The sequence below is a fragment of the Mauremys reevesii genome, linkage group 19 (assembly GCF_016161935.1).
Source record: "Mauremys reevesii isolate NIE-2019 linkage group 19, ASM1616193v1, whole genome shotgun sequence".
NCBI lineage: Eukaryota > Metazoa > Chordata > Testudines > Geoemydidae > Mauremys > Mauremys reevesii.
In genome coordinates this window covers 13013050-13030355 of record NC_052641.1, presented here as the reverse complement: position 1 = coordinate 13030355, position 17306 = coordinate 13013050, and the positions used below count along the sequence as shown (strand labels likewise).

Sequence of the window (17306 nt, the reverse complement as noted above, 5' to 3'; positions counted from 1 at the left end):
AAAAGAGGAAGGCTGGTTTCAGGATAAATAACACGTGCAATGTTCATCCTGCCCATCTGGTGTCCGCCCCAGCACCTGTCTGGTATGAAATGGGCCCATGTGGCAATCGGGCTCCTTAACCCAGCTGCTGCGTCACGTGTTTGTATGTTCGCCGTGGTTACCGCCTGTGCAGCACAGTTGCCATGGCAGCCCTGCACACCAGTCCATGCTCATATGGGCGGCGCACTGGAGAGATGAAGATGTCGAAATGAACCTGTCCAGCTGGGAAAGCCCTGTCCTGTGTGTACTAATTCGACTGCTCCCCTCTCTCCCCCCTGCCCCCTCCTGTACACTGTGTGGAGTTGGGGGGCACGAGGCCGAGATGAAAGCTGCCAATAGCTGCATAGCCAGTGCTGGCTGGCTGGCCACAGACTAGCCCCCAGTGACACAAGGGCCATGTGCACAAACCATATATTGGCACGTCACTCTCTCTGGAACACGAGCAACCCTGTGGCTGGAGTGCTGGGAAATCCCCCGCGTAGCACTAATCTCCTCCAGCCGGACACAGATTCTCAGCGAGAGCTGGACACACACGCAGGCCGCTCAGATCAGAACATGTCCATTTCCACTATCAACTGCCTGGGCTGCTGCTAGTGCTGGGCTCCATCCCCTCACACTGAGCCAGCCACATGGGGCTGCTGTCTCAAACGAAACAAAACTTTGCACTTACTGGTTGGCATCAGATAAATTCAGCCAAAGCCAACCAATAAGTAAAACCCTATTTACTGAGCAATGCCATCATGTGGTTGCTAGGAAATACAAGGCAGGCAGAACTCCATTGTGTTCACAAGGGGGGAGGGGGCTATTTTTAAATGGGGAGTGTTCCCAGAGCAAGAGGCTTGTAGCTTCCACAGGGATCCATTTGACTGTAGCAGCCTCCTCAGTGACAGCATGGAATCTGGGTCCTTTAACCCCTTGGGTTGGCTTGCACCTGCCAGATCACAGGCATTCCTCTGCCTCCAAGAATAAACAGCAGCTCGGTGCTAGGGAGCTGTGTATTCCCCCGTTACACCCCTACTGGTGACGCTACTGGGTCAAGGTGAGCTCAGTCAAGTTGTTGGCATAAAATGAGGCACATAGAAATTCAGGGCTTGATTCTGGTGCTTATATGGGAGCTGAGCTCATTTGAAATAGAGATTGTTCTTAGTAGTGAAAGCAGCAAAGAGTCCTGTGGCACCTTACAGACTAACAAACGTATTAGAGCATGAGCTTTCGTGGGTGAATCCCCACTTCGTGACATGCAAGTGCCACAGGACTCTTTGCCGCTTTTACAGATCCAGACTAACCCGGCTCCCCCGCTGATATTCTTAGCAGTAGGGATTCTTTGTGTCCAAAGGCCGCAGCTGAAAGCAGGGTTCTATTGCGCTAGGCTTTCCCTCCCCCACAGACCACGCACTGTGCGAGGCTGGCCCGCTCCCAAAGACCGTACCAGCCTACTAGACAAGATGGACACAGGAGATGACGTGACTTGCCCAAGGTCATGCAGCTGGTTGGGTGGCAGAGCTGGGCCTAGAATCGAGGTCTCCCGAGTCAGGGTCCACTGCTCTGTCCACACACAGCCTCCCAATAGCACCAATGCTGCCTCTCCCCCATCCTTTTCTTATGTATTTAGACTGTAAGTTCTTTGGGGCAGGGGCTGGCTCTTGCTCTGTGTATGTGCCCTGCCCAGAACAATGAGGCCCTGAGCTCAGCTGCCACTTCTCGGGGCTACTGGAATAGAAACAATAGTCGTTTCTTTCCGTTTTTCTCACCTTCATTCCTTGGGGGTGGTTCACTGGTGTCAGGGCTACTCAGAAAATACACAGCTGGTCAGCTAGTAAAAGCAGCAGAATCAGGCCCTCTGTGAGCCAATTAAGGGCCTAATCCTGCTCTCAAAGAGGTCAGTTGACTATGCGTGTGAGAGCTACTTGGGATTTTTAAGCAGTTCATTGTTCCCCAGGGTAGATGGGAAATTCTTCCCCCCCACCCCGTGAGGAAGTCTGCACACAGAGTGCTGAGTAACGCTGCGTCAGCAACCAAGGCTTGGCATCTCTACAAGATTTTGTATAATTAGCATTTCTCCAGGCAGCCTGCTCTTCCTGTACAAGTTCAACAGCCTGTGCCAGAGAAGAGGGGCAGGAGTGTGATGGGACAGGGGGCTCTGACTCCCTCAGTGATGTCTGTTTATATTTAAACCAAAGTCCAGGAGGGCGAGTGAGCAGCGTGACCTATTGTGTGACATATGAGCAGCCTGTGATTTGGTGTTTCCAGCCAAAGGAGTAGCCCCGAGAGCTAAGGTGACTTGGGAACATCAGTAGGGGACAAACTAAAGGGACTGGCAGGATGGCGATGGGAGCTTTGTCGGAGCAAGGACTTCAGGATTGAGTCCAGCAGCTGGATAAATTCACCCAGTTTGTACAAACAATGAATGATCACAGAATTAAAAATACTTTTATTACGTAGGTTTGCTTTGGTATCAATCCAAGGGCACTTGGTAACAAAGGCAGCACACGAACTCAAAGGGTACATGCCAGAACACTGGAAGGAAATGTTTCTTCCTGACATGATGGAGCTGCTGACAGAAGTTGTGTCTTCCAGCCTGAACCCTGAAGTGACCACACTCTGCTCCAGTTCAAGAAACAGCTTCTGCTGAGAGTCTTTTTCAAATCAATTCATCTAAGATGTGGTTTTAAACAGCTGCAGCACTGCACGCTGCACAAAGATGGGCTTTCCACGAGGGCTGCCACCAACTGCTGTGTGGCCCTAGTGACATGAGCACTGCAGGCCATCTCCAAAACTTCCTTCATAGTGTTGTGGTTTAAACCCCCTAACAAGGATTTTAAATCGATGCAATTATAATTACATGTGTGTGCACACTCTATTTCAAGACAATGTAAAACTAAACTTCCCCTACCATTTAAATTAGATACAGCATCTTTCTTCGCTTCCTGTCCTAGAGCAGTGGTTTTCAACCATTTTTCACTTGCAGACCCCTACAAAATTTTGAATGGAGGTGCAGACCCCTTTGGAAATCTTAGACACAGTCTGCAGACCCCCAGGGATCCGCGTACCACAGGTTGAGAACCTCTCTTCTATGGTAATGACATTGTTTCGCAGACCCCTTACGCATAGTCTGTGGACCCAGGTTGAAAAAACACTGTCCTAGGGGGGTGGTGTGTGCTGTTGAACAGATAGTGTTCCACTCCAGAAGTAGCTGCATTTTGAGGAGATGATGAGGTGGCTCCTGTAGCTATTCAGACTTTGCAAAAGCACTTTGTGATCCTTCATGGCTAAAAGTGCTATAGAAATGTAAGGTGTATCATTCAGGATGTTGAACCAGAACTGACCCCATTTTTCTGGCAAAAAGCTGTCACCTTTACTGAGGTCAGGGCAGCGTCTAGAACACATCATGGCATGTCTGGAATGCAGGGCCTGTAGTGCAGGGTAACAGGAGCTGCAGGGCACACGCACACTACTTTGGGAGGTGTGATGTGTGGGAACGGAGCCCACAGTCGGGTGCCCCAGGTAGGACACTAGGTCGAAATTCCCCACACTGGGACAGACAGAACGAGAAGATATTTGGGCAGAAGCTATGGACCGCTGGCCCAGGAGGCAGTGTCCTTTTCCTTGCCAAATGGCAAAACCTCAGCACAAACACTGCTGCCGGGATGGATGATTCCCTGTTCTGTTCATTCCCTCTGAAGCACCTGGCATTGGCCACTGCTGGAAGAAAGGATCCTGGGCTAGATGGACCTTTGGTCTGATCCAGTATGGCCATTCTTACGTCTACGCCTCACTGAATGGCAGGCTGGCTGGCGACAGGGGGATCTCTTTTCCCGGCCCTGCACATCCAGCACAGCACGCCCACTGGAGGACAGGTATCTCGCCTCCCTTCAGCCAAGTCACAGCAAGAGATGCTTTTGAATCATTCCACTCCTCTCGCTCTTTAAACTGACCGAAGACCCAGGACCCTCCACATCTCCTGCCACTTTGCCCCGTGTGGGAGCAATTCACCAACCCAAGGCCTGTGCACGACTTCACAACCGACAGGCGGAAGTACTATTGGGATAACTGTAATGCCTACAGGCTCCAGCTGAGATCAGGGCCTCACTGTGTTCGTAAGAGCCAATCTCTGCCCCAAGGAGCTTACAGTCGAAACGGACAAGACAGACGCAGGAGAGGAACGAATACAACATACAAGCAGCAGACTGGGAACTGAGAGAGATTAAGGGCCTAAGCTAGAGCCCATTGGAGTAAATGGGAGTCTTTCCATTGATGTCAATGGGCTTTGGATCAGGTCCTAGGTAACTTGTCCAAGGTCACACAGAGAATCTGTGGCAGAGCCTGGATTTGAGTCCAAGTCCCCTGAGTCCCAGTCCAGTGCCTGAACTATAAGACCATCCATCTTCCCCCGGTCACCCACCAAAACCTCCTCTTGAGGCTATAAATGGAAGAGGATGAGGAGTTTCACCCCAAGAGGCACTGGCTTAAACCTCAGAGCGACTCCACTTTTCTAAGATCTGCAGCCTGCTGTAAAATAAGTATGGAAATGTTTAATACTGGATTAAATATTCATCATGGTTCAAAGATTAAAAACTCTTCAAAGACAGTCCTAGGGTCAGAGCTCAGAATGTTTGGTGCGGGGGGGTTCAGAGATGTCAGGGACTGCTTGCAGCAATGGAGGGGCTGAGACCTTGAGTGCTCTGAATGATGCCCCAGGTTTTCTCTGCCTCCTTCCAGCCGAGTGCCTGGGAAGGATTGTGCAACACCTAAGAGCAGACCCGCAGAGACACTCTGACCTGCACATCAATGCTCCAGCACAAGTGGCAGGGACCCTGCAGAGGGTGGGCATGCGTCAGATCTGAGATGTGTCTTTATTGCTCCATTCAACATGCTGATTACAGCAGTCTCGGTAAGGGAGCCCTTCCAATGCGCCACACCTCCCAGGATGCTCTGCCTCTTGTCAAGTCTGTGTCTGTGCAGCTCCTCTGCATGCACTAACCCCCCGTGCAACTCCTGCAGACAGCCCCCCATGCCACGCTGCAGGACTCCCAGCGGGCTGCAGCCTATCGTACCACGGAGTGAAACGTTTCCCCCCGGGAGCTGCACATGGGCCGGACGCCCCTACCCACCCGCCCACGAGGTGTGATTGAAGACAATGTTCCTTCTCTTTGCCCAGTGGGAGAAGACGGTTTTCTCAGTGATGAAGCGGTGGCCGCCCCGGGGAGCTCTCTCGTGGGCGAGGTACATCCTGCACTCGTCCAGCTTGTCCTTTTCGAAGTAGTGGTAAGGCACTCTGGGATGGTTCTTCTCCCTGCCAACCAGAGCAGACAAGAGGTAGCGCCGTGGGGCACTGGCCCAGATAGCAGACTCCTGCTTCCAGAGCAGCGATGGAGCCAACACAAGAGAGAGGCACCAGCCTACTAACCCCGGAGATGTCCATTCAGTGTCAGGGATCTCTGGACCACAAAGCATGAGTCCCATCAGGGCACAAAGCATGAGGGGACTCTCAACTCCCCTGCCAGGAGCTGGGTGTGTAACACCCACCTCCCAAACCTCCACATTCAGCTGGACAAAGCACCAGCAAATCTACCAAAGGGACCAATCCTGCCCCACGAGATGGGGATGGGGGAGCTGAATGAATGAAGAACTTCCTCCTGTGTTACAGACAGACCCGCCCCTGCTGAAATCCTCATCCTCCCCTTCATTGCCCTGGGCCTCGATTCCCACCACACGCTCCCTCCATCATCTTACTGCATCCCAGCTCTGCAGACTCCAGCAGGTGTGGGCATTACACACAGAGCAGAGCCATGTCCCCTCTGCAGCTAGGGCCCCCAGCTCCCTGTTCCTTTTGGGGGTCCTGTTCCAAACTGCCTCCTTGCTTATAAAAACTCCCCGGGAACTCACCCCCAGCCAGATTCCAGTTCTCTCTGTTCCATCCCCTTCCTTCTCTGATCTCACCACTGTTGGTATGAGGACCTTTTCCTCTGCAACTCCCGCAGCTTGGAGCAGCCTCCCTGTATCTGTCCACTTCATATATTTTCTGCATTGTCCGCATCTCCTAATACACCCCTCCCTGTGCTGTTCATTACCGAACTTGGCTAAGTCTCTGGGGACAGAGATTGATGGAAGACGTATTGTATTGCTTGTGGGATGGTTGTGCTGCCTTGTGCTGAGTTAACTGACGAACAGATGTGCTTTGTGGCAAAAGCCCCATGAAGTCTCCCGCCATCATCCCCTGACGGCCGTACCTGCAGTAGCTATCGCTGACCATGCCGAAGACAAAGATCTGTTCGCACAGCTCCATTGCCAGGATCATGGTGAACCAGCCAGTGCTCAGGAAGGAGCCAGACTTCATCCTACAAATCACACAGCAACAGAGTTGGAGGGGACAGGCTGCCGTAACCAGCATGGCAGAGAAACGGACATGGACTGTGGGAGGGAAACCTGCACCCATCTCCTAGACCAGGGGTCGGCAGCCTTTCAGAAGTGCTGTGCCGAGTCTTCATTTATTCACTCTCATTTAAGGTTCCACGTGCCCGTAATACATTTTAACGTTTTTAGAAGGTCTCTTACTATAAGTCTATAATATATAACTAAACTAGTGTTCTATGTAAAATGCACAAGGTTTTTTAAATGTTTAAGAAGCTTCATTTAAAATTAAATTAAAATGCAGATCTTATCAGTTTAGTGCAGTGGTTCTTAACCTGGGGTGCACGCACCCCCTGGGGGTGTGAGATGCCCTTTCTGGGGGTGCGAGACATGCGAGATTTTTTTAGAAGGTAAATCATTGAAAACACAAATTAAGCACAGGCAGATAAGTACAACTACTTTGTTTCATCAAACCAATGTATTTATTAACATTATACATTTTGTAACGATTATTGTAATATACAAAGTTTTTAAGTTTTCAAGTTTTTAAGCTAATGGTAGTGTAATTTTTTATCAGGGCTGCAAAGCGCTGGGACCAGGCCAAGAGCAGAGCCCTGGGCTGGCTGCCGATACCAGGCTGCAGGCTGAGCGGGGCGGATGGCTGGGACCCCAGCTGGCAAGGGGCTGGTCTGGGGTTCCAGCCGCCGGCTCCTGCCAGCCAGGGTCCTGGCTGCCGGTCCCACTCAGCCGCTGCCGGTCCCACTCAGCCGCTGCCGGCCGGGGGTTCCGTTAACCCAGGCCAGCAGCGGCCTGAGCAGGGTCAGGGGCTGGGACCCCGGCTGGTAGCAGCGTGACAATAAAAATTGGCTCGCGTGCCGCAGGTTGCCAACCCGTCCTAGGCCAAATGTGGACAATAAGGCAGATCCTGCCCTGGCTGAGGGGGGCAGACTAGGGCACCTACTGGGTGTGATTAGGGCCTTTGGAGCAGTCTCTGGGTGAGGATGGGAAGAGCAAACAGAAGAGCAGGACAAGAAAAACGGGGTGGGGAGGAAGATGGGCTCTTTGGCTACCGGGAACGGGGAGGAAATTCCAGCAATACCAGAGGCACGTGTGTTTGGAAGCTCTCTCTTTCCACCCCCTCCCACTCCAGTCTCCTGGCATGTCGTGCCCCTTGAAGCGAGTGTTGGGCTGGTGAACAAAGCTGCACTGGCAGCTCTGGCGACTGATGCTCCCTGTTCATCCACACTGGGTACGGGACAGGCAGCAGCGGGGCAAGTGTTCTCAGGCTGCTCCTCCAATGGGCGTCACCCCTGGCACGATGGGACCCCAGTCAGTCAGTTCTTGGCCTGTCTGCTGACCAGGGGGACTATCAATGCCAAAGGTGATGGAGATTTGTGTGCTGTGGGCACCCGGCCAACAGGAACCAAATGGAACCCTCCACTCGTCTACCAACCCGAGGACAAATGACTGCTGGTCACTGCTGACCTGCACAGGGTTTGAATTGAAAAGCTGACTGCCCATAAACGTAAGTGATGTGTTACATATTGTTATATAGCAATGAATTCTTACACAACTCTTCCTGGGATGAAGGTGACTCCATAACTTTCTAACATCCACAAATAGCCCATTGCCGTTTACACGGTGGCTGCTTGTAAATCCATTCGTGTTCAGCGCACTGACCCTCCTAAGGTACCTTGCAGGTCCATTCACCACTGAGGGGCAAACAGCATTTGTGGGAGGGGAGTAAACTGTCCCACTCGTGTCAATGGGTTGGTAACTCTGAAACCCACATTTACAATTGAAGAGTGGAAACCTGCCTAAGGAACTTAGAAGCACAAATCCCATTGGGACTTGTGGTCCAAAATCCTAGAGGTGCTTTCGAAAATCCTACCCTAAAATGGCAACACTTAACTATTTCACTGCTGATTGGTTTACCAGAAGCATCCAGCTCCAGTAGACTCTGGGGTGGAAAGCTCTACATCCTACACCCAAGAGGTGGCTGTGGCATGGAGGCCCTGGGACATTACAGGCAGGGAGGGAGGGAGCGAACTAGGAGCCTACTCACCTGTTCTTCCCTGTCTCGTCCTGGAAGACCTCATCACAGTAAGCCATCATCTTCTCGGTTAGCGTGTAGATCTGCAGGCTGGGATACATCTCCTTCACTTCCTGGAGAGTCCTGTAGGTCAACCCCCCCTTCTCCCGGCTCATCATTCTCATGGGCCCCCAGACGACGTAGATGGTCTCCCGGGACTGCTTGAAGAAGTACGACTGGTTCCTCAGGAGCAAAGGGATGCTGGTGTGCGAGACAACCCTGACGGTGCTCTTCGTCCCCACGTCCTCTTCGTAGCCATTGGTGGGGGCCTGGTTCATGCGCAGGACGCACTCCATTCGGTCGATCTCCTTCCCCAGCCGCGAGCCCAGCATCTGACCCGAGCTCGATACCAAGGCGCACTGGCGGCACTGAGCTCTGACCAACGGCTGCAGCAAGACGCACCGTTAGCAATGGAGAGGGACAGGAGAGGCCCAGGGCTTGCAAGGGGAGGGGACCGCAGTAGGTTTTCATTCCAGGCAGCAGGGCCACATCACCCTTGCATCACCTGCACTGGCTTCCTGTCTCTCTCTAAATCCAATTCAGAGCTGCCCCCTTCCACCACTCCCTCCACGGTGCTGCTCTTAGCCGCCCGCCCTGCAACTCCCTATTGCTGGCACAGGGTGGCTTCGCTCTCAAGCCAAGTCTACACAGGGGCTACAACCATGTTACCAGAATGAGCTTTAAAAAAAACACACCTAGAACTGGTTTCTCCTGACTCCCTTTAGCTATGCCCTGGTGCCTCCCTGGAATCTGAAAGCAGCACGCTCTCCCTCAGGCCCCCCCCCCAAAGGGTAGTGTTTTCGATTACTCCAGATGTCAGATGTGCTTTGCTTTGAGCCTGTTCCAGGACACGGACAGCAGAGATTGATGTGAGTGAGCCAAGGGGCTTGGTTACAACAGCACAGGGCCACGGTAGCCCCACGGCTAACGCTTTGCATTGCTGGGGCATCTTTCACAACTTAGGAGCCTCAAACACTGTGCAAACTTTAATTAATAAGCCTCAACTCTCGCGGGAAGTAGGTACATTATCGTCTTCATTCGTGATGGAGAAACTGAAGCAATGCTGGGTGAAGTGACTTGCCCAAGGGCACACAGTGATACCGCGAATGGAAACCAGGAGTCCCAACTCCCAGTCTTGTGCTCTAACCACTACCCCCCATTCTCCTGCCTTGGGAGAGCCCTTTCGCAGCTGGAACTTTAACCCACCTTTCCATCAGGAACACGACTGTACCCCTCGAAGCTGAGGGCTCCAGACACCGTCACCAAGGGACGTTTATGTTCCTCCAGCCGTCGATAGCTGAGCCAACGCAGCTGCGGGCAGAGCAGGATGTAGAGCACAGTACAAGCAGACAGAATCACCAGCGTTAAGAACAGATGGACCTGCAACGCATTGAGAAGGGAAGCTCAAGATTCACTGCTGAGACCTTAGCACATGGCAGCAATAGGGGTGACTACATTCTAGTGACCGGGGATCTCTCATTGTGGTGGGGATGGAGTGCACTGAACGCTGCAGGCATCCTGGAAAACAAAACAAGGGCTGTGGTTCTTCCTTCTTCCCTAGTGGGACGGGGCTCCTCTCCTCCTTAGCAGGATGGGAAGGGCAGGGTGTGGCATTGGAGCTCGACAGCTGTTTGTGATTCCCAGGCTGAGAGACCATGATCTAGTGTAATTAAAGACTTTTGCTGTTCTAACTTAAATACGCTGAGGGGTCCACAATGGGAACAAGGTCTAGGAGGGGAAGGAAATGGAGTCAGCTGTGATCAGATCCTCAGGGGAAAGCAGGTGAGAAGGACCAAGATTGATGTTGGCAGGGCAGCGGGGGGTTCTTCACCCTGGGTCTGTGACAACATCTCCCCCCGCTGAAAACCCACGCGATGCTTCCCACCCAACGAGCTTCCCCCCCGTTTTCAACCTCACAGCAAGGTAACATTGCACCTGCTTTCCAGCGAAGGGAAGGCTGAAGTGCAGGGAGATTAAGCGCCCTGCCTGAGGTCACACAGCAGGGTCATGGCAAAGAGCCCAGATTCCTACCCCCTGCTCCAGCCACCGGACACCTGCATACGAAATGCAGGAAGCGTTGGTTCCTGTACAGCAGTACACACCCGGGTAGGGGACAGGGAAACAGCTGTGACCATCCCCAGCACACACTGCACTCCCCTTTTCACGTCCCTGGGTAGAACTACTACCTGCTACCTCCAGCCTGTCGTTCTCTCCTCCTCCCAGAGCAGAGCTCACCCTGGTGAATTTCATTACACAATGGTCCCCAAGAAGTCAAGCATCACTAGGCCTTTTTAGTGCTTGATTGCAAACCAGGTGCGGGGCTGCACTCCTTGATTGACAGTGATCACCACTGAATATGAAACCTGCAGTCACGCATCACAATTAGGGAGCGCTTGGCAAACGAGTAGCTCAGATGTGCCCGATTGTTCTGTTTCAAAATGACTCACTTCCTGTCTAGTAACAACAGGCTGCATAGCTGACAAATGGCGAGCCTTAAAGAGCTCTGGGGGCCATGTGCTGCTCTGTTCCTGTCTGGATTGTACCGTCAGCTTCTGTCACAACTGGGGATTGCTTGAGCCTCGGAGGAGCGGATCAGGAACCACGCACAGCACAGCACTGGGTACAGAGGGGGCGCTACCGACGTGATCATGGCTTACGTGGCTATAGCTAAAGCGCGAGGCCAACCAGTGCAACCACCAGCATAACCTGGCCCCACGGTGCCCATCTCAGCAGAGGCCAAGGAGCAAAAGGGCCTTGGGGACTGAAGTGTCCTATCTCCCTCTCCAGGTGCAAGAGTGATACTCGCATTGCCACTGCTCAGGACACCAGCCCCTGGGCTGTCACTCTGGGACCTCTTACAAACACTAACAATTGAGGGGCCGGGGGGGAGGGTCATAAACAGGAAGTAAGAAACTTGTTCTGGGCTCTTTGCTTTAGCCACACACATGCTGACCCAGCACATCCCCACACATGTGCTGAACACGGGGTGGGGGCAAAGCTCGGGGACTCTCTCAGCCCAAGGATGGAAGAGGAAGGAAGGACGCCGACAGATAGATGCCAAAACAGCACTGCGAGGAGTATTCTGAATGTCCCGGGAGTGCCCATGATGTGCACTAAGCACTGGCCAGACACCACTCAGAGAAGATCCCTGCTCCCCAGAGCTCACAAGCCAGGAAGCCAAGGCATGAGCCCTGTAAGTGGACAAAGCATGGCAGGAGGGCAGCTGCAGTCATACACAGCCCTAGCAATAACATCGGGGTGGCTCATCCCACCCTGGCCAGAGGGGAAGCGTTTCCCCAACACAGTTCAGGGTTTAGATGGACAAACCCAAGCACAAAGGGTTGGTTTTTTAAAGGTACTTCTTTGCCACACCCTAAACGGGTTAACTCCGCTCTCTCCGTGTGAGCTGGCCACAGACGTGATCAGTTGAGGGTACATCTGCCCTGAACCAAAAAAATCACGGCCGTAGTGAGTCTCAGAGCCCAGGGCAACTGATTCAGGCTTGTGCTATGGGGCTGAAAACAGCAGTGCAGACTTTCCTGCTCGGGCTCTGAGAGCCACCCCCAGACCAGGTTTCAGAGATCGAACGGGAACGTCTCCACTGCTATTTTGAGCCCCGTAATGCAAGCCCAAGTCAGTCGACCCAGGCTTGCTGGGTCTTTGTTTTTGCAGTGCAGACATACCCGGGAAGCCTGAACTAATAGAGCTCCAGGCTAAATGGCAAAGCATTTTTAGTGCAGAATCACACCCTACCTAGCCTAGGCCTCAGCCTCCCATGCACACCGTGTTCCCTGCGGAGGTGGAATGAATAGGAGTGTAAGGATCGGCGGAAGAGACGGGAGGGGATTTACTTATGGTGGCACAGGAAGATTTTCATCCAAACAGCTCTTTTGCATGTGGTCTTATTTAAAAAAAAATCTCTCTGTCTACAGCACCAGGAAGCCTGGTTAGACAACTCTGTTATTACTAGTAGTGCACGAGGACTCAGTCAAGGATCAGGGGCCTGCTGTGCCAGGTGCTGTACAAACACTTATTCAAAAGCCAGTCCCTGCCCCACACAGCTTACCGTCTAGGAAAGAAGAGACGGTGAGGAGTGAACTGAACAAGCACCCAGGGGACACGGCAGGGCGAGAGGTAACAGCCATACAAGTGTGTCTTAGCACGCTGGGCAGCTCAAGCCCCACCTCTGGCCTTGCAGGCCCCACAGCAGAGCTGAGTTTTCAGGAGGGCTTTGATAAGGAGGTAACCAGCCAGATTTCATCAGGGAGTCGGCCATAGAGTATAAAGCCAGAAGTGACCACCAGAACATCTAGCCTGACCTCCAGCATATCACAGGCTCCATAGCGAGTAAAGCTTTTAAAATATATATTTATCCAAGTAAACCACAGTGACAAAGAAGATGGACCAGCCTCGTCTGCAGATCATCATCTTTTAATTTTGTCTAATGCTTAAACCTGTCTCTATCTAACAGAGCGATCAGTGCCAGGCAGGAGACCCAGGTTTGGAAGTGACCGGGCACCTCGGGGATGAAGTGGCTGCAGTAATTTAATGGCTCATCACCCTGCAGGAGAGCAAATAGTCCTGCACGTAGGTCACAGAGGGCTAGTCCTGCTGCAGCAGCAGGATGGGCTGCTGTCCTGCAGGAGATGATCCTCCCCTCCTGGTCCCCTGGAGACTGAAGGAGGGGTGGGGATTCTAACCCCATTCTACAGAGACATTTATTTCAGGAGCCATCAACAGATGTGTGTTTCCCCTCTCAGCCTCAGCAAGCGAGAGCTTTGCTGCTGCTAATCTATGTGTCAGCTTCCGAACACCCCAGCTTGTCTGCCTTGCTAGCGAACTCTTCAGGACTCGGCCAGTCCACACCTTCCCTAGCAGGTAGCAATCAGTGCACCCCAATTCCTGAGCCCTGCCGCTCTGAAGGGTCCTGGCTAAAAAACCAGTCAGCCACACTAGGAGACTCTGGGAAGAAAAACTGCTCTGAACAAGAGACGCTAGTTTGTTAAGCTGAATTTTAGATTTAGAAGCGTAATTTTGCTTTTGTTACTTTGTAACCCTTTTTGTCCTTCCTTACACTTGGTATCACTTAAACCTATCGCCCTTTATTAATAAACTCACTTTGCTTTTATTATAAACCAGCTCAGAGCTTTGACTGAAACAGAGTGTTAACCCCAGGTGCGGTAAGAAGCTGCTGTGTACTGTCTCGATAAGGTTTTGTGGGTGCTACAGTCAGAGGGGCTAAGCACAACAGACAGATTTCTCTGAGGAACTCGAGAACTGGGATTCACTGGTTACTACCCGCTATGGAAGGTTTGGACTGGCAGAGTCCTGGAAATTTTGCTGGTAACGCAGATAAACTGGCATGTCGGGGAGCTGTCACCCAGCTTAGCAGCAGCAAAGATCTCACTTGGTGAGGCTGAGAGGGTAACACAACGGCTCACAGCAGATTGTCACTGATATACTCTACAGTGTCTCTTTGTGGGAGAGGGGAAAGGTGTCTGTTTAATAATGCACCTTTAAGCCACACGGCACCCCATATATTCTCCTGTTCTCTGCAGTTAGAGGATATTTATCAGGACACCAACTGGGGCACAAAGATCCCAGAACCAGCCTACTGAACAGGAGAAGGTGTACATTTCCATATGGCGACCACATACATTGCAACCAACTCTCCTTGAGGATTCTCGATCAATTGGAATATAGATACCATCCTCACGTCCACAGGCGTGGGTCTATGTTTTTTGCCACCCCAAGCACAGCAGTCAGGCGGCCTTCGGCGTCACACCTGCGAGAGGTTCGCTGGTCACGTGGATTTGGTGGCATTTCCGTGGGTGATCTGCCGGTCCTGTGCCTTCAGCGTACCCGCCACCGAATTGCCACCGAAGCCGCGGGACCGGCGGACCTCCCGCAGGCATGTCACCCAAGGCAGCCTGACTGCCACCCTCACGGCGACCGGCACACCACCCCCGGCAGCTTGCCACCCCCAGGCATGTGCTTGGTGCGCTGGTGCCTGGAGCCGCCCCCGCACGTCCGTTAAGGACATGATGCCCAATTCCCTTTAGCATTTCCTGTCCCTCTGCAACCTTTTCCTTGGCTCTGTAACACCAGCCCATTTTGCTACCGTCACTATGGTCCCAAATCCAGGGGTTTGGAGGAGGGGTTTGGGAGCATCACTGCATCTTGGGTTCTGGTTACTTACAAGTGTCTTCAGCTTCAGTGTCTTATCTGCCACGGGTTTGTCTTGGGATTCAGGAACTGCGCCCTGCAAAACGCAAACAGGTTAGCCTGTTGAAACAAAAAGCAAAGTCATTGACATTAATCTAGATAAACTTCTGAGCAGAATCAGTCCAAAAGGGGCATGTTAAGGGGTATGTACATGAGACCATATTTAGTACCCCGGAGATTTGGTCTGGAGAACCATCACCTTGAGCACCCCATTCATTTTATGGTCTTGTTAAAAACCATTCTCCTTCCTTGTGAAACCTCTGTCAACTTGCTCCAGCCAACTACATCTTCCTTGTGACTCTCTGATCTCCCACCCACCACTCATCGAACTCAGGCCTCCACAGAATCTCCTTGCTGTTGGTGTGAAGCCTTATCTTCTGCAGCACCTGCCATGTGGAACATCTCTCTCACTTCACCTCTCACCAGGCTAACAAATAACAATACAGTGCACTTGTACAGGACCTGCTCATCAGAGGATTCCCTTACTCCTCAATGGGTTTTATACACTCTGTGGGCATTTCACACTCAGTAATGTCTTTAACAATCAACACCCTTGTGAGAAAATACAGGGACCACTGTGTCCACCACCAAAATGCAGCCACCTCTGGGGTGGAACACAGCTGACTACCAGAGCACAGTATTGCTACACTAGAGCTTAGGATAGGAATATTTATCAAACATGCATAGCCTCCTACGGACAATTGTGCCAACCAGTTGTCTGGGCCATGTTCACAGTTCTTTCCGTCATTCACTGTGTGGCTTCAGATCAGCCTTGTGCTTCAGTTTCCCTGGGAATTACAGTGACTCACCTGCCTCACGGAGGTGGAATGAGGCTTCATTCGTCAATGCCTGTTGGGTACTTTGAGATCCTCAGCTGGGAGGGGCTGGGGGAGGGGGAGAATGCAAGGCTGTCATTTAGTTTGGCCAAGCGATGGATCAAAGAGATCAAAGCTTTCAGCGGAGTTTCCGTTCTCTGCCAGGGCTCCCTCGCCCTGAGCCAATATGCTGTGACTCCCTCCTGAGCAGTGCCAGGCTGCAGGACACCAAATCCAGACAAACCCAACAGCAGCATCCAAGAGAAGGGACCCAGGGATGGTGAGTAGGCCAGAGACAACACCCCAGTGCCAGGGGGACCCCGCAAGGGCCACACAAAAAGAGCCTGATGGGCCCCAGTGATTGCCCGACCCTTCTGCAGGGGTCTCTCTCCCATATGCCCACTGAGATGGGGTGTCTCTGCCACCCCCTCCAGCCCCAGGGGCCTCACCCTCCCAAAGGCAGAAGAGCTGAGCCACCCACTCCCCACCCACACTGCCACCCACTCCCCGCCCACACCCCAGTGGGGTGCCCCAGCCTCACCCCCATCCCTAGCGCAGCAGCGCGGTGCCAGCCCCACGCCGTGCCGCCCACTCCCCGCCCACACCCCAGTGGGGTGCCCCGGCCTCACCCCCATCCCTAGCGCAGCAGCGCGGTGCCAGCCCCCACCAGGGCCGCCCCCTCCCCGTCAGTGGGATCCCGGGCCCCCGGGGCGCATCCCGCACAGCCGGCTCCGCGGCGGCACCTGTGGGGCTGGGAGCCCGCTGGGGGCTCCAGGGCGGCTCCGGCGGGTCCCGCTCAGCCGCTTCCCGGCTCCCATCGCTCCCGTCCGCGCCCTGGTTCCCGGGCAGGGCCGCAGCGCCAGCCCCGCAGCAGCAGCACCGCCCCGGGGCCCGACATCGGCCTCACGCCCCGCCCCTGCTCCGATACCGCCCCGGCCCCGACACTTCCCACGATCCTCCGATCCCAGCCCCCTACCCCTTCCCCGGCCCCGACACCAGCCCCCGATACCTCCCCGGCCCCAACACTCCCCTACCGCCCCGACACCAGGACCCCGATAGCGCCCCCGCGCCCGCCCCCAACACCTCCCCTCGCCCCGACACCAGCCCCCCGACCCCCCCCCCGGCCCCAACACTCCCCTCCCGCCCCCCCCCCGGGCTCCGACACCGGCCCGATACGGGGCCCCGACACCAGCCCCCGATACCTCCCCAGCCCCCCATACCGCCGCCTGCCCCAACACTCCCTACCGCCCCCGACCCCAGCCCCCGACGCTAACCCCCTCCCCACCACTCCCTACCGCCCCCAATACCTCCCCTGGCCCCCGATACCAGCCCCCATACCACCCCCCCACCTCCCCAGCACTTGCAAAGTACCTTACCCTCCCCCTCCTTCTCCCCACATAAGCCTTCCCCAGCAAGCCAAACCTGACACAACCACTGCACAAACAAAACGGAAACTGACTTCATTGATTTCCATTGGCCATGCTGAGAAATTCAGAAAGTAAAGAAAGAGCCCAAACAGGGGCAAGTGAACTGTGTATTTCAAATACTTTCAGTTTAAATAGGATGAAAGTAACTGCCACTCCAGATCAGAGCAGCAGCCCATCTAATCTGGTGTTCAGTACCACAGTGCTCAGAAGTGTCAGACGAAGGTGCAAGATGCGCCATAATGGACGCCAAGAGGCGATGTTTCTTCCTAATCTCCATCAGTGAGTGGTTTATGCCCTGATGCATGTGGCCTGAGAAATTTTGCCTCCTGTGTAGCAAAACTAGGCTTTGAAGGATTC

General features: G+C 53.5%; 1 protein-coding gene across 2 annotated transcripts; it reads right to left on the bottom strand.

The window, feature by feature from the left end:
- Positions 1-2445: 2445 nt before the first annotated feature.
- ST6GALNAC4 (ST6 N-acetylgalactosaminide alpha-2,6-sialyltransferase 4) lies at positions 2446-16412 on the bottom strand. 2 transcript variants are annotated; one of them, XM_039506973.1, is made up of 7 exons: positions 16266-16412; positions 15517-15591; positions 14682-14744; positions 9689-9862; positions 8456-8868; positions 6270-6377; positions 2446-5332 (listed from the first exon to the last, which is right to left on the bottom strand). In XM_039506973.1, exons 2-7 carry the CDS (start codon positions 15544-15546, stop codon positions 5143-5145), a joined length of 978 nt encoding a protein of 325 aa, XP_039362907.1. In that variant the 5' UTR covers positions 15547-15591; positions 16266-16412; the 3' UTR covers positions 2446-5142. The 2 variants fall into 2 exon arrangements, with proteins under 2 accessions (XP_039362907.1, XP_039362906.1); XM_039506972.1 differs by having other exon boundaries at positions 2446-5325.
- Positions 16413-17306: the final 894 nt, after the last annotated feature.

Coding starts and splice junctions, on each gene's coding strand:
- ST6GALNAC4 (XM_039506972.1), bottom strand. CDS start 15,546: ATGAAGCCTCATTCCACCTCCGTGAGGCAG. Junction 14,745..15,516: donor ATTCCACCTCCGTGAGGCAG/GTGAGTCACTGT, acceptor TGCGTTTTGCAG/GGCGCAGTTCCTGAATCCCA. Junction 8,869..9,688: donor GTCGTGTTCCTGATGGAAAG/GTGGGTTAAAGT, acceptor GTCTTGCTGCAG/CCGTTGGTCAGAGCTCAGTG.